The 16,504-nt window shown below is 43.4% G+C and overlaps 2 protein-coding genes across 2 annotated transcripts in view; one reads left to right on the forward strand and one right to left on the reverse strand.

The window, feature by feature from the left end:
* PLEKHM1 (pleckstrin homology and RUN domain containing M1) overlaps positions 1 to 16,504 on the forward strand; it is a 621,215-nt gene that overhangs the window by 292,281 nt on the left and 312,430 nt on the right. The window lies entirely within an intron of this gene.
* Positions 7,789 to 16,504, reverse strand: part of LOC101344778 (leucine-rich repeat-containing protein 37A2-like) — a 65,998-nt gene continuing 57,282 nt past the window's right edge. The window contains exons 12-16 of the mRNA XM_023729155.1: positions 15,160 to 15,209; positions 13,523 to 13,577; positions 13,299 to 13,441; positions 12,656 to 12,714; positions 7,789 to 7,886 (exon numbers count right to left, since the gene is read on the reverse strand). Of these exons, the coding sequence (XP_023584923.1) occupies positions 7,789 to 7,886; positions 12,656 to 12,714; positions 13,299 to 13,441; positions 13,523 to 13,577; positions 15,160 to 15,209 (405 nt within the window). The remainder of the gene's footprint in view (positions 7,887 to 12,655; positions 12,715 to 13,298; positions 13,442 to 13,522; positions 13,578 to 15,159; positions 15,210 to 16,504) is intronic.

Raw genomic sequence — 16,504 nt, forward strand, 5'->3', positions numbered from 1 at the left:
GTTTCCATGGGCGTTGATTGTGGATCCAAGCAAAACGAAATGCCTGACAACTTTAATCTTTTCTCCTTTTATCATGATGTTGCTCGTTGGTCCAGTTGTCAGGATTTTTGTTTTCTTTATGTTGGGTTGTAATCCATACTGAAGGCTGCAGTCTTTCATCTTCATCAGAAAGTTCTTTGAGTCCTTTTCACTTTCAGCGAGCAAGTTTGTATCATCTGCATATCACAGATTGTCAGTGAATCTTCCTCCAATCCTGATGCCTCATTGTTCATACAGTCTAGTTTTTTGGATTATTTGCTCAGCATACGGATTGAATAACTATGGTGAAAGCATACAACCCTGACACACACTTTTCCTGATTTTAAACCATGCAGTATCCCCTTGTTCTGTTTGAACAGCTGCCTCTTGGTCTATGTACAGGTTCCACATGAGCACAATTAAGTGTTCTGGAATTCCCATTCTTTCCAATGTTATCCAAAATTTCTTATGAGCCACACAGTCAGATGCTTTGCGTAGCCAATAAAACACAGGTAAACGTCTTTTGGTATCCTCTGCTTTCAGCCAAGATACATCTGACATCAACAATGATCTCCCTCATTTCACGTCCTCTTCTGAAACCAGCTTGAATTTCTCACAGTTCCCTGTCGATATACTGCTACAATCATTTTTGAATTATCTTCAGCAAAATTTTACTTGCATGTGATATTAATGATATCATTGGATAATTTCTATGTTCTGTTGGGTCACCTTTCTTTGGAATGGGCACAAATATGCATCTCTTCCAGTCGGTTGGCCAGGTAGCCGTCTTCCAAATTTCTTGGCATAGTGAGCACCTCCAGTGCTGTCATTTGTTGAAACATCTCAGTTAGTATCCCATCAATTCCTGGAGCCTTCCTGTTTTTTGCCAATGCCTTCAGTGCAGTTTGGACTTCTTTCTTCAATACCATTGGTTCTTGATCATATTCTACTTCCTGAAATGGCTGAACATCAACCAGTTATTTTTGGTACAGTCACTCTGTGTATTCCTTCCGTCTTCTTTTGAAGCATCGTTCAATATTTTGCCCATAGAATCCTTCAAAATTGCAACTCAAGGAATGAATTTTTACTTCAATTCTTTCAGCTTGACAAACGCCAAGTCTGTTCTTCCCTTTTGGTTTTCTAACTCCAGATCTTTGCATATTTCATTATAATACTTTACTTTGTCTTCTCGAGCCCTTTGAAATCTTCTCTTCAACTTTTACGTCATCATTTCTTCCATTCGTTTAGCTACTGTATGTTCAACAGCAAGTTTCAGAGTGTCTTCTGACATCCATTTTGGTCTTTTCTTTCTTTCCTGTCTTTTAACGACCTTTTGCTTTCTTCATGTATGGTGTCCTTGATGTCATTCCACAACTCATCTGGTCTTTGGTTATTAGTGTTCAATGCATCAAATCTATTCTTGAGACGGTCTTCAAATTCAGGTGGGATCAACTAAAGATCATCTTTTGGTTCTCATGGACTTGCTCTAATTTTCTTCAGCTTCAACTTGATCTTGCATATCAGCAACTGATAGTCTGTTTCTCAGTTGGCCCCTGGCCTTGTTCTGACTGATGATATTGAGCTTTTCCATCATCTCTTTCCAACACATCTATCAGTTTGTCATAATGTGGTGGCTTGCATGTTGCTGTGATGCTGGAAGCTATGCCACCAGTATTTCAAATACCAGCAGGGTCCTCCATGGTGGACAGGTTTCAACGGAGCTTCCAGACTAAGAAAGATAGACTAGGAAGAAGGACCTGGTGGTCTAATCTTCTGAATAGCAGCAGAACACTGTCTGATATAGTGCTGGAAGATGAGCCCCTCAGGTTGGAAGGCACTCAAAATGTGAGTGAGGAAGAGCTGCCTCCTCAAAGTAGAGTCGACCTTAATGATGTGGATGGAGTAGTTTTCAGGACCTTCATTTGCTGACGTGGTGTGACTCAGAATGAGAAGCAACAGCCACAAACACCCATTAATAAACGGAACATGGAATGTCCGAAGTACAAATCCAGGAAAATTAGAAGTTGTCAAAAATTAAATGGAATGCATAAACAGTGATATCCTAGGCATTAGTGAGCTGAAATGGACTGGTATTGGCCATTTTGAATCAGACAATCATTGGTCTACTATGCTAGGAATGACAAATTGAAGAGGAATAGCATTGCACTCATCATCAAAAAGAACATTTCAAGATCTATGAAGTACGACACTGTCAGTGATAGGATAATATCCATACACCTCCATGGAAGACCAGTTAATACAACTATTATTCAAATTTATGAACCAACCACTAAGGCCAAAGCTGAGGAAATTCATAATTTTCACCAACTTCTGCAGTCTGAAATTGATCAAACATACAATCAAGATGCAGTGATAATTACTGGTGATTGGAATGTGAAAGTTGGAAACAAAGAACGATTGGTTGTTGGAAAATATGGCCTTGGTGATAGAAACAATACCAGAGATCGCATGATAGAATTTCGCAAGACCAACTACATCTTCACTGCAAATACCTTTTTACAACAATATAAATGGTGACTATACATGTGGACCTCATTGGATAGAAAACACAGTAATTAAATCGACTACATCTGTGGGAAGAAACGATGGAAAAGCTCAGTAGTGTAGTCCTTATGTGTATATTTTTCATTGAATGGGCACTAATGGTACAATTACTATAATGAGGAGGCCCACAGTTTTTTTTTTTTTTTTTTTTGTAACATTAGAAAGGGATTCTCAGCTGAGTTTGTGCTCCAGAAGAAGAGTAAACCAAGAGAGAAGAAAAGGGAACCAGGAAATGAAGCTCCCAACCCAGGAAACAGTGAGAGGAAGTTGGGGGTGACAGCCGTGTGACAGGTCTAGGCAGTGACTAGAGCACACCAGAGGACAGATTTCTGGAATAGACGGCTCTGGGGTGTTGTAGAGGAAAAACGTCATAAAGTTTACTAAAGCAAAAGAAAGTTTTATTCGGCATATATTCAAAAGGGGTAGAAGTGGTAAAACGGACAAGCATGCTGCCAGAGCCATGTCTGCCCAAGTCCAGAAACCATACAGAATAGACAAAAGTGGGAAAACAGACAAGCATGCTGCCACAGCCGTGTCTGCCCAAGTCCAGAAACCATACAGAATAGACAAAAGTGGGAAAATGGACAAGCATGCTGCCACAGCCATGTCTGCCCAAGTCCAAAGACCATTACAGAGTCATCAGTATATACTAACATTACAAATGGGCAAAACCATTGAAAGCTTAGCCTTTTCAGATTGGCTAGAAACTGTGATCCTACATTTTGAATTGTCTTTCTTAACAGTCATTGGTACAAGTTTCAGTAATGAGAGTCAGGAGGGTCTTCATTGGTCCAACAAATTTCTATTCACTAAATGCTAAAACAAAAAGTCTTTTGTGTTCTGTTTGATCGGCTTTATGTGAAAGTTCCCCTAGAAGATATTTTCCGAGATTATTTTAGCTATTGTCTTTACACCTCAGGGCCCAGCTGATGTGTCCTTGTGAGTCCTTGTGAGCCCAGCTCCACCTGGGTCACATTCTTTATGCTCAAGGACAGGGAATAATAACTCCAATATTATTTCCTAAATTAGGGGAAAATGCAGACTAACTGCTATGGCAGAGCATTCCAGGAGAACTAAGGATATGATAATGTGAAGTCATAATGTCTACTAATGTATTTTGGTTTAGGCAAATTGCAAAGTAATCTGGTTACGACTACCCTGATGCAGTAACCCTATATGGGGACTCCTAATTCCCAATTCGTTTATTAAAATGTATTTTCAAATACGTAGTACAAATGCATAGTATGAAATTCAAAAGGTACGAAAGGGTATATGGTGCTGCAGTCTTCCCGTTTCCCTCCCTGAAGGCAACAACCATTACCAGTGTCTTGAGTGGCCTTCCAGAGTTATTCCACACCAGGGTTGTCCGATAGAACTTTCTGTAGAGATGGAAATAGTTGATACGTGCATTGTCCCATATGGTAGCCAGTAGCTACATACAGCTAGTGAGTACTTGAAATGTGACTAGTGTGACTTAGGAGCCGACTGTTCAGTTTGGTTTGTATTAAATAGCCACAGTTTTAAACATGTAACACACAACACATAGTAGCATCTATAAAAATGGCGTGGTAGCATTAGACCTAGTCTAACTTCGTGAGGGGGAGAGAGAATCACCTTCAGCATCAGCCCAAGGCTGATTCCTATGAGGTGGAGGTCAAATATACCTCCACCCTCCGACCTTTTTGCCAAGTCTGTCCTTCCCACAGCATTCTCTACTCTGCTGGGATCAATTCATTACAATGGTCATGCAGAACTCACAGAACATACTCATGGGGTTTATTAGGGAAGTAACAGGTTACAATTCAGGATCAGGAACAACTCAAGATACAGTTCTTTGGTCAGGACAGCTTCTCGGCCATGCCTGCAAAAGGCTTCTTTCTCAGCTCTCAGCCCCTTGGCCCCTCAGTCTGGCCTCTGCCCTGCTTGGGGAAGTGTTACAAAGCCCTTTAGTTCCACCAATAAGTGCCCGTAGGCACCCTACTCGGCCAGGAAGCCTCCTGCCAAAGGCGCTGAGCTCTCTAGCTCTGTGGGTCAGCATGCCCATTGTAGCCACCTTGCTCAGTGGGCTGGGAAGCCCACCTCGCTGTGCAGTACCAGTCTTCTCGTTCTGCAGCTGCCGTTTCTCCATCTCACACCTTCTCCAATGTTACAGCTCTATCTGTGTCCTGAGTTTAAGAGGCTCTCAGTGCAGGGAACCTGGGTCTAAAGAGGTGCTCCATTCCTGGCTCTTCTTCTTGGTGGTAGCAAGATCCCACCCCCAACCCCCCTGCCCTGTTCTGTGATTGGTTCATTTTAAGCCTAGCAGGATTGCAAAACTGACCAATCCCCTACAAGATTTCCACATACCTTCTTTGCATAGTCCCACCCCAAGGGTTCCATGCATCATATCTGCATTATTAGCAGGCTGTCCAATCCCCTTGGTGGGCCACAAGCACCTTATTTGCCTAGTACCACCCAATCATTTTGTGGGAGTCACAAGACCGTGCATGGCTAGAAGGGCCGTATTAAGTAATTCAGTGCACCACACGTACTATATACATTGTACTACATCTTGCTTTGTTCACTTGTTGTGTGCTGTCGAGTTGATTCTGATTCATAGCAACCCTATAGGACAGAGCTACCCCATGGGGTTTCCAAGGCTGTGATCTTTATAGAAGCAGACTGCCACATCTTTCTCCTGTGGAGCCACTGGTGGGTTTGAGCTGCCAACCTCTTGGTTAGCAGTCGAGCACCTAACCACTGAGACACCAGGGCTCCTTTTTGTTCACTTAGTAGCCCCTACATATCTTGGAGATAGATTCTTCCAGTTTGCCTCATTTGAAAAAAACAGAAAAAAATTGCTGCATAATATCCTTCTCTTGCAATCTACTAAGGCAATCCTTATTAACCCAGCCTGGAGAATCCTGGACCATCACTTTTCATAACAAGCTCTAAAATCTTCCATATATATCAAAACCAAGACATCTTGCACCAACCCTAGTTTCCACATCCCTCTAGTTTGATCAACCAGAGCCTGAGACAGCTTGACATTGAATAGGCCCTCTTGGGGAATGGGAAAACGATTTACCGTGAATCACTACCCTAAAACGCACTTTCCACCCACGGTGCCCGATATTCCGTGGTGACTATGCCATTCTTTAGGGTTAATCATGGCTCTCTTGGTTCTCCTTTAAAGTGCAAAGTCTCCTGAGAAAGGCAGCAATTAAGGTCAAGCATCTGGAGCCGATTTGGCTTTTGCTCTTATGAGAGGGGCCGAGGGACTTTGTGGAACAGTGGAGGCTCTGATGGTGAATCTCACTGTTCCTAAGTTGTCCTTAAATCCATGTGGATCCCTGGCTACTTTGTGCCTTTAGACAGCCTTCCTCTTAGGTATTTCAGGTTATAAGAATATTTCTAGTTTTAAATGGCTTCTAGAGAAAGAAACTTCACTAACCTGCTGTCTGAGTTATCTGTTGCTGCTGTAAGAGAAATACCACGAGTGGATGGCTTTTACAGAAATTTATTTTCTCACAGTTTCGGGGGCTAAAAGTCCTAATTCAGAGCGCTGGCTCGAGGGGAAGCCTTTCCCTCTCTGTCAGCTCTGGAAGAAGGTCCTTTTCTCTTCAGCTTCTGCTTCCTTGGAGGTCTCCATGTGTCTTAGCATCTTTCTTACCCCATCTCTTCTCTCTCTTTGCTCACTTGATTAATCTTTTTATCTCAAAAGAGATTGACTGAGGATACACCCTACACTAATCCTGCCTCACTAATATAACAAAGACAACCAAATGGGATTACAATCAAGAGCATAGAGGTTAGGATTTACGACACATTTTGGGGGGACATAATTCAATCCATATCACCTGCTTTCGTGTTTAACCCCATATACGCCTTTTCTTCTGGTGTTCCCTGTGGGAAGCAGTGGGCACAGGATTTGGTGTCAGATCTGGGTACAGATTGAAGCTCCAAATGACCCAGTCCCTTTGCAGTTTATGGGGCAAATATATAGTATGCACTGACCTTTAAGATGCCGGTCTGTATTTCGTTTAAGGAATCACATGGGGAGAATAAAGGAATGACCTTTAATAATATTCCTTGAGTCATCACTAAGGTCAGGGCCTGTCCTAGGCATTGAGGGGAGGAGGGAGCTGTGAGAGAAAGGAGATGGGATTCTTGCCTTGTCAGGGTTCCTGACCTAATAGAAAACAGTGGTTAAGTCTTTTTATTGATAGGCATCACGTGTCGCTATGCTCCATTTATAGGAAACTCCTAGAAGAGTAGAACCAGGGTGTATAACCAGCAAACAAGAACTCGTTCATATACTGGGGAATATAGAATTATTGGCCCCAATTCTTCACCCTTCCCTGCATCCACACTCTTTTGTCTCTTTGTGGGCAGAGTGTACTTTCTTCTCCGCTGGGTTTGGCGTTGGCCATGTGACTTGCTTTGGCCCATGGAATGGGGCAGAAATGCAAGTGTGCCAGTTCTGAGTCTAGGCTTTAAGAGGCCGTTCAAGTTTCTGCTTGCCTTCTTATGCCTCTGCCTTCACCATGAGAAGAGCTTCTCCTGGGTCACTGCTGACTCTTCAGTCTGGACCCCAGAACGAACACACATGGGACAGAGCCACCCCCGCTAATCTGCAGCCCTACAGTAAGAAGCAGAGCTGAACCAGCACAGAGTTAAAGCACAGCCGCCCCAGCCAACCTGCAGGTCTGTGAGAGCTGGTATTTCAACTCACCAAGTTTTGGAATGGTTTATTACACAGCATTATTGTGGCCACACCTGCCCTATACATATACTTACTCCTTTACTAGGCTACAGGGTCAGCTGCTGCAATAGAGAACCAAAGAATAGTGGGTTAAATAAGAGGGAAGTTTCTCAATCTTTCATCTAACAATCCGGCTAGGAGTCAGGGCTAGTTTAGTGCTCCCCTTGTCAGGGGCCCAGGCTCCTTCTATCTTATTGCTCCACCATCCTTGGGGCGTGGCCCTCATCCCCAGGAAACCTTCATATGGATCACAGTTTGAGCCTTAATTTCCTTTAGCCCTATAAGTGAAGACGCTTCACAGTATGACACCAAACCACTCTCTAACACAGACACTCTAAACTTGAACCACTTCCCACTTTTGCTTCAGGCCTCAGGATTTTTTTCTCTTCTTGAATATGTGCTTCTCTCTGCTCCACTGGTCCTCCACCCCCACTCTCCAGGCCTCAACAACAGCATCTCACTCACACCAGGTCCTCGGAGCCAGAGCTGGTTGAGTCTGGGGACTTCCAGGAGCAAGAGGCCCCGATGTCTGTGGAGGTGAGCAGTAGTCCAGGCTTACCTATGTTGGGAGTCCAAGGTAAGACTCAGTCATGCCTCCCATTCTCACAGACCTAACCAGACACCAGTCCTCTCACCTCCCACTGCTCTGCCCTTCCTCCCCACAGTCATCTCCCTGCTGCCTCCAGCCCAGAAGAAACCAGAGAACCTCTGCTTCCTTCAACTCCCTGCCCTTCTTGTCATACCTCAGTGGTTTCTAGAATGGGCCTCTCTGTCCCGAGATTGATTCAGGTGGGGCAGGCATGTAGGTTTGGAAGGGAAGTGTCCAGGAATCAGCCTTTTAAATAAGCAGCCCAGTGATATTTGAGGATAGAGGTTGGCAGAATATACTTTGAGGAATTGTATTTTCCTGTGGACACTTGAAACCCGAACTCATCCATTTTGGATGTGTGGCCTAGGGCACTTGGGCTGGTTACTTACATTCTTTGTTTCTTTATCTGTCAAATGAGGATAACAAAATATCCTTCCACAGATGGTTGAACTAAATGAGGTAAGACTGTAAAATGTGTAACCCACAGCTTGCCACCAAGTAAGCAAGTGTAAATGGTAGCTGCTGCTGCTTCCTATTATTATTATATTATTTAGTCTTGTGCTTTAAACACAGTAAATATTTGTTGGCTCTCAGAGGTCACCACACAGAGACAGACACTTGGTTTTCATCCTCAGTAAAGAACGCTGAGACGTAACTCAGGTCAGTATTAAGAGAACAGGTATCTCTTGCCCAGCATTGGCAAACTGACGGACCAGATGAGGTACAGCTGAGCTGTTCACTTCGCTTGGAAGCCTAACCAGCAAAATATGCTGGGAGGCCATTGCCCAACTGCATTGCTCTTCTGGGGGACTGTGTGCTGTGGTTCCTTGGTTGGCATCATTCTTCATCTCAGATTACTGAGTTGCCAGCATTTATTTGTGGTCATTGAGGTCGATTAGCAAATCTTGCTCATTCAGAATTTCTTTACTCACTAATGTGTTTAGCTCTCACTGACTTACAAATGTGAATGAATGACTGTTTCTTTGCTTTTAGGAAAATATTTAAATAGGGGTAGGCATCCCCTCTTTGTGCTCTTAAAATGTCTGATTCTTGCATGGATGAGCAGAATGAGTGCAGGAACCCTTGCATCTTCTGCAATTTTTACTTGTATTGTCACTTGGAATCATGCAGCCTGGAGGGTGAGGAAAGAAGCGGGTAGATCTGGTGCTGGGCCGAGCTGGAGGGGGCCAAGCAGCATACATTTGATCCCTGGTGGGGTTCTCTAGAGGCTAGGGCAGTATACCTGAGCAGAGAAGTGGCCCCACCAATACATTTCTAAATCAGCACCCTCCCAGGCCTGAAGAGGGCAATCATGGGCAATTACTTTCTCACACATTCCTCCTTTACACTGACCTTCCAGTCCCTTCCTGAGAGCTACCTAAGTGTCTTAGTTATCTAGTGCTGCTATAACTAAAATATCACAGGTGGATGGCTCTAACAAAGAGAAATTTATTCTCTCATAATCTAGGAGGCTAGAAGTCTGAATTCAGGGTGCCAGCTCCAGGGGAAGGCCTTCTCTCTCTGTTGGCTCTGGGGGAAGGTCCTTGTCATCAATCTTCCCCAGTCGAGGAGCTTCTCAGAATAGGCTCCCCGAGTCCAAAGGACGTGCTATGCTCCTGGTGCTTCTTTCTTGGTGGTATGAGGTTCCCCTGTCTCTCTGCTTATTTCTCTCTTTTATATCTCAAAAGAGATTGATTTAAGACACAACCTAATCCTGTAGGTTGAGTCCTGCCTCACTAACACAACCTCCTCTAATCTTGCCTCATTAACATCACAGAGGTAGGATTTACAACATATAGGAAAATCACGTCAGATGACAAAACAGTGAACAATCATGCAATACTGGGAATCATGGCCTAGCCAAGTTGACAAATATTTTTGGAGGATAAAATGCAATCTATCACACTCCACTCTTTGGCCCTCCAAAATTCATGTCCTTGACACATGTAAAACACATTCACTTGATCATATCATATCAAAAGTCTTAAATCAACTCCAAGTCTAAAATCCAAATATTCCTCTTCATCTGTGAAATCCAGAATATAAACAATCTGCTTCCAAAGTACAGTGGTAGAACAGGCACAAGCTAGACATTTCCATTACGAATGGGAGAAATTGGAGGGAAAGAAGGGATTACAAGCACCAAGCAAGTCAGCAGAACACATTACATTAGCTCTCATGGCTTAAAATAACCCTCTGTTCTCAGAGACCATTTAGACAATGGCCCTGCCCTCCAGACTCTAGGTTTCGGCCACACTCTGGATTCTGGGTGGTGGCCCCGAGGCCTGGGCTTAAGCTCTGCCTTCCAGGCCCACTGGAATGGCAACTCTGCTCCCTTGAATTTGGGTGGCCCCATTCTACTAGTCCATTTGAGTGGCGACTCCACCCTTTGAGACCCCAAAGGTCAAAGCCCTATGCTTTGAGACTGAGGCAGCTCTGCTTCCTGTGCTCCTCGTCTCTTCAGCTTCTGCTTCCTTATTCCTTGGCCTCTCCACCCTGAGGCCTCACACCCACATCTGCCCTGCTGGGGCAAGCATTCCAAAGCTCTGAAGCTCCACTAAGAAGTACCTGATAAAGCACCCCATTCCACTAGAAAACTTCAGCCAAAGGCACTCAGCTCTCTTGCTCCATAGGTCAGCAAGCCTGGCTTCACCAGTAAGTGCTCAGAAGCATCCCACTTTGCCAGGAAGCCTCCTGCACAAAGGCACTCAGCTCTCTTGCTCGGTGGGTCGGCTCTAGCGCTGTGTTGTGCCAGTCTCCTGGTTCTACTGCTGCCATTTCTCTGCTGCTGCCATTTCTCTGCTGCTGCTTCTCGCCGTCTGCGCTGTCTCCAGTGTAACAGCTCTCCTCACTTCCTTCTGAGTCCTCACCAGAATTGTCTTTAATGTCCATAATTTCACCAACAGTCTCTTTAAGGCAATGTAGGGTTTTACTATTAGGCATTTTAAAACTCGTCTAGCCTCTATCCACTCACTTTCAAAACTGCTTCCACATTTTAGGTATCTGTTAGAGCAGCACCCCAGTCCCAGTACCAAATTCTGTCTTAGTTATCTAATGGTGCTATAACAGAAATACCACAAGTGGATGGCTTTAACAAAGAGAAATTTATTCTCTCATAGTCTATGAAGCTAAAAGTCTGAATTCAGGGCGCCAGCTCCAGGGGAAGGCTTTCTCGCTCTGTTGGCTCTTGGGGAAGGTCCTCGTCATCAATCTTCCCCTGGTCAAGGAGCTTCTCAGAGCAGGGGTCTCAGGTCCAAAGGATGCGCTACGCTCCTGGTGCTTCTTTCTTGGTTGTATGAGATCTCTCTGTCTGTGTGCTTGGGTCTCTCTTTTATATCTCAAAAGAGATTGACTTAAGACACAACCTAATCTTGTAGGTTGAGTGCTGCCTCATTAACATAACTGCCTGTATTCCTCCCTCATTAACATCACAGAGGTAGGTATCTTAGGCTGAGCTCTCTAGAGAAGCAAAAACACTAAAGTGTATAGATATATATATAGAGAGAGATTATATCTAGGATACAGCTCACGTGATTATAGAGACTGGAATGTCCCAAGTCTGTGGATCAGGGTAGAGGCCTCTCCCAAGTCACACAGCTGCAGAAGCTGGCAAGCCCAAGATCGGAAGGTCGGAGAGCCGGGCTCCCACTCACAGGCTGTGCAGATCAACAAATCCCAGGTCCAGCAGATAAGCTGACAGCTCAAGTCCCAAGAACGGGAGATGAGACGACAGGAAGCAGCCGGAGGATCCAGAGAGAGTAAAAAGCCAGAACGTCTGCTTATATACAGAGGCGGGCCACACCCCCAAGGAGACTCCCTTTCATCTGATTGGCTTCTCACAGTATATTCAATCATGGGAGTGATTACATTAAAACACGGAGAATCATGGCCCAGCCAAGCTGACACACAATCTTAACCATCACAGTAGGATTTACAACATATACGAAACTCACATCAGATGACAAAACAGTGAACAATCATACAATACTGGGAATCATGGCCTAGCCAAGTTGACACACATTTTTGGGGGACACAATTCAATCCATAACACCAAGGGTTGGGATGGTTTAAAAAGAAAAATATGAATTTTCCACCAGCTGGTAAGAGCAGAGAACCCCTTATCAAAATAGGACACACATTTTTGCATGAGTTTGAGATCTTGAGAAAAAAGAAGGACTTGGCTGCACAATGGAGATCCAAATATTCTAGCAATTTCAAAGAACTTATGAGAGGATCCAGAAGGTGGATGATCCCCTATGGGCTTGGGGTCAATTGTGTCAGAGAACACAGGTTTGAATGAGGCACAGAGGAGAGACAGTCAGAAAAAACTGGTACTTTATTTAATAATCTACACCCCTTGTGGCTGATTTGTTTTCCATTTCCCTGGGATGGGTTATACTGGGGAAAAGGGGTAGTAAAGTCCCATTCGTCCTTCGTTGCCCACCTGGCCGCTTATGGAATGGCTACCAGCAGGGATTCTAGTTTCAGCCCTGCTTTTCTTGCCTATGGCCCTTGATCGACACCCTGTTACTTTTATGTAAATATTTAACTATTTACATTTCAATTCCTTACCACATGGCTAGAACTGGTTATAGACTTTATATATTTTAATATGAGAAAACTAGGTATTTTACAAGCAATACTGAAAAGCCAATATCAGAAAATAAAATTTGCGGGTGGCCTGAGGCAGGATGGGGTTCACCCTGGTGTCTTGTCACCAGGCGTTTCACTTTCCTCACCGATCTCTATAACAGTCTCTGTAGGCGCGGACTTCTCTGTTGCGGCCTCACTGGCCTCCCTGGGATAAGAAGAACAATGCCAATGGCTCTTATTCTTGAAAGGAGTAATTAAACTTTGCATTACCTCCTCATTTTATTATTTTTGTCTTTTTAAAAAAATTTTATTTATTTTGTTGTTGAGAATATACACAGCAAAACATATACCAATTCAACATTTTCTACATGTACAGTTCAGTGACATTGACTATATTCTTTGAGTTGTGCAACCATTCTCACCCTCGTTTCCTGAGTTGTTCATCCCCCACTAACATAAACTCATTGCCCTCTAAGCCGTAGGGGGCTGTTGGTGTTGCTGTTGTCAGTTTCATCCCATGTAGGTAGATATGAAAAAAGCACGATGCTCAAGGCAGACATTCTTTACTAGTTAAGCTAAACTATTGTTTGGTTTTAAAAAGACCTTAGGGGATATATTTGGTTTAAGGTTTAAAGATTATCTCAGGGTAATAGTTTTAGGGGTTCATCCAGCCTCCAAGGCTCCAGAAAGTCTGGACTCCATGAGAATTTGAAATTGGGTTCTGCATTTTCCCCCTTTGGATACCTACTCATTTTAGATAAGAAATTTAAATTGTCCCCTATCATTTACCTGGCGTCCTTGTTGAAAATCTCATCCTCATCAGAAGAATCCTTGTCGTGTAGCTTCTGTGCCATGTTTTTCTTGCGGGTGGCATTGAGAGGTCTATACATATCCCTGAGCCAATGTGGCCGCCTTCTCCAGAAAAAGCCCTCCTAGAAAAGAGAAAGGGAGCTATTAACTCTGCATCTCTCCTGCTTTCTCCTGCCACAGCACTGGATCTTCCCCAAATGTACCTGACTTTCACTTTCTGACGTGCATCTCCTATGAAGCAGACTTCGGAAAAAGCCCCTTGGGGAGAAACACACACGCAAGACAATTAGTGATTCATATCATTTTCCATGTCCCTCATAATGCGTATCTCTGGTCTCAGCAGGACTCAAAAGTTTACCTCCACCTGTAATCACAACTAGCAAAATCACCACAGACTTGGGGCTTGAGAACAACTCCATGCCTATCGGACTTCCAGGAGCTCTCTGTATCTGTCCACAGGGCCCCACGATGTCTCTGGGGAGACCTCTGTACATGGCTTGGCATGTAGGCTAGGCAGAATTTTCAGCCCCACTTACCTCCTTGGCCAAGTACCCTCGTGCAGTGAACAAACTGCACAACCATACTGGGCAGCCCTATCCAGAAACATTTACATCAGTCCCCTTCAGAGCTGGTCTCATGCTTCATTCTCTGGGGAGTGAGGGTGAGTGGAAGAGAAGGTGTTTCTATTTTTCTAGCTGCTTTATTCTGTAAATCGAATCACACCAAGTAAATGCCTGAGTCTAACTAGCAAAGTTATTGAGCTCACTGATTTTCATATTGTAGGTGGTCACTAATTAATGAGTGGGTTGTGAAGTCAATTTAAAGGTCATGACTAACATTAAAAGAAAAATCTGAACAGAACAGAAAATATCAGAGTGCATACTGTGTAATAAGTTTAAAAAAAATAGTTGCCATCAGGTCGCTGCCAACTCGTGATGACCCCATGTGTGTCAGAGTAAAACTGTGCTCCACAGGGCTTTCAATGGCTGGTTTTTCAGCAGTAGATAGCCAGGTCTTTCTTCTGAAGTGCCTCCAAGTGGACTCAAATCTCCAACCTTTCAGTTAGCAGCTGAGTGCGCCACCCAGGGACTCCAAGTTTGCTTTAGAAACTACTTATGCCTACATTAGCAGCCATGTCTACATTAAGTTTGCATGTACTGAGTCATGATATAAAATGTAGATTATGGTCCAAGCACAATGTAATCAATGGAGAAACACCCACATGGGAAGGAGTCATCCTCTTTCTGACAACCCCTAGTGGTGAGACCACGGAGCAAGACATTTTCCCTTTCTCCCTCTCTGTTTGAGAAAGCTGCTGGCTAAGACCCCTCACAGTTAAAACTCTATGAGGTTTGGATTAGGGGAATGAAGAGTAGGGGCTTAACAACCAGTAGGATGAGAAGTGACGTTTTCCTGCCACTTTACAGGAAAAACACATATATTCTACCTTTCACTAGCCTTGAATGAGACCAGCACTCTTACCCAAGACCATGTGGCCTTTCCTACCCTTGCTTACCAACAGCAGGAAGAAACAGGCATAGCCTAACTCTCCGCTGAAAGGACTCGCGACAGCAGATGCCTCTGTGCTAGTCCCATCAAACTCAGGTTGGGCTGGGGGGCTAATTTTGTTGGAGCCAGATAAAGTGTTAAGGTGAGTGAGTATATTCTTCCTGCCTTTGGTAATTTCCTTACTGTAAACCCAGGGGATTGAAATAGAGGCCCTCTAAGTTCTCCTCCGGTTCTAAAATTCTATTTTAAAAACTGTCAGACTCTGAATGTTTTGTTATATATATTTTAACTACAATAAACATTTTTTACAAATTGACAGACTGATATTTACCGTGAGGATCCTTCTTTATCTTCCTTTGATGCTGCTCTATGAGAATAAATCTGTTTTGGAAGAAAGCACAATCATGGTTATCCATCACAATGACCAGTATCTCCAAACCTTTATTCATTCCTTTTATTTATTTTAAGCCTCATCTCTGCTGCTAGATGATAACCTTTCTGAGCACAAGGATTCTATCCTGTTTAACAGTTCCTTACTCTTCCACACTACATAGTTTAGGATTTGCATATATTTTAATATATTTTATCAACTGTTTTAGGTAACATTCAACATATAATTCCTAATAAAAATGCTTAGAAATAGGAAAATGAAGAAACATCCTTAACTTGATAAAAGTATCTACCAGAAACTTAGACAACAGCATTGCTTTCAAATTAGGAATAAGGATGCCTGTTACTGCTGGTATATTCAACATCGCTTAGAAGGTATTAATCAATGCAATAAGAAAAATAAATGGGATGTAAGTATTGAAAACACAGACAAAACTATCACTATTTGCATGTGAAATGATGGTGTCTTGGTTATCTAGTGCTGCTGTAACAGAAATATCCCAAATGGATGGTTTCAACAAAGAGAAATTTATTCTCTGACAGTCTAGGAGGTTGGAATTCCAAATTCATGGTGTCAGCTCCAGGGGAAGGCTTTCTCTCCCTGTCAGCTCTGGGGGAAGGTCCTTGTCATAAATCTCCCCCTGGTCTAGGAACTTCTCAGCACAGGGACACTAATCTTACCTCAGTAACATCGTAGAAGTAGGATTTACAACACATAGGAAAATCACATCAGGTGACAAAACGGTGGACAATCACACAGTACTGGGAATCATGGCCTAGCCAAACTGATACACGGTTTTGGGGGACACGATTCAATCCATAACAGATGGACAATCTAAAAAGCTCAAGAGATCAACTAAAATTATTTGTGAAAGTAAGATGAGAATTCAGAAGGAGCCCTGGTAGTACAGTGGTTAAGCACTCAGTTGACCGAAAGGTGTGGCAGTCTGCTTCCGCAAAGATTCACAGCCTTGGAAATCCTATAGGGCAGCTGTACTCTACTATAGGGTGGCTAAGAGTTGGAATCGACTCGACGGCAATGGGTACAGGTAATATGAGAATTCAGTGAGGTGGCTAGATACAAAATCAGACAAACCTCAATAGCTTTCCTATGTACCACCAATGAGCAATTAGAAAATGTAATGGAAGAAAGATTCCATTCACAATAGCAATAAAAAATCTCTAAAGTACCTAGGAATAAACTTAACAAACGTTGTTAGACCTATGTGAAGAAAACACTAAAATTCTTCTGAAGGATATTAAGAAGAACAGATTATGAGATACCA

Source organism: Trichechus manatus, unplaced genomic scaffold, assembly GCF_000243295.1.
Source record: "Trichechus manatus latirostris isolate Lorelei unplaced genomic scaffold, TriManLat1.0 scaffold00028, whole genome shotgun sequence".
In the NCBI taxonomy this organism is placed as follows: domain Eukaryota; kingdom Metazoa; phylum Chordata; class Mammalia; order Sirenia; family Trichechidae; genus Trichechus; species Trichechus manatus.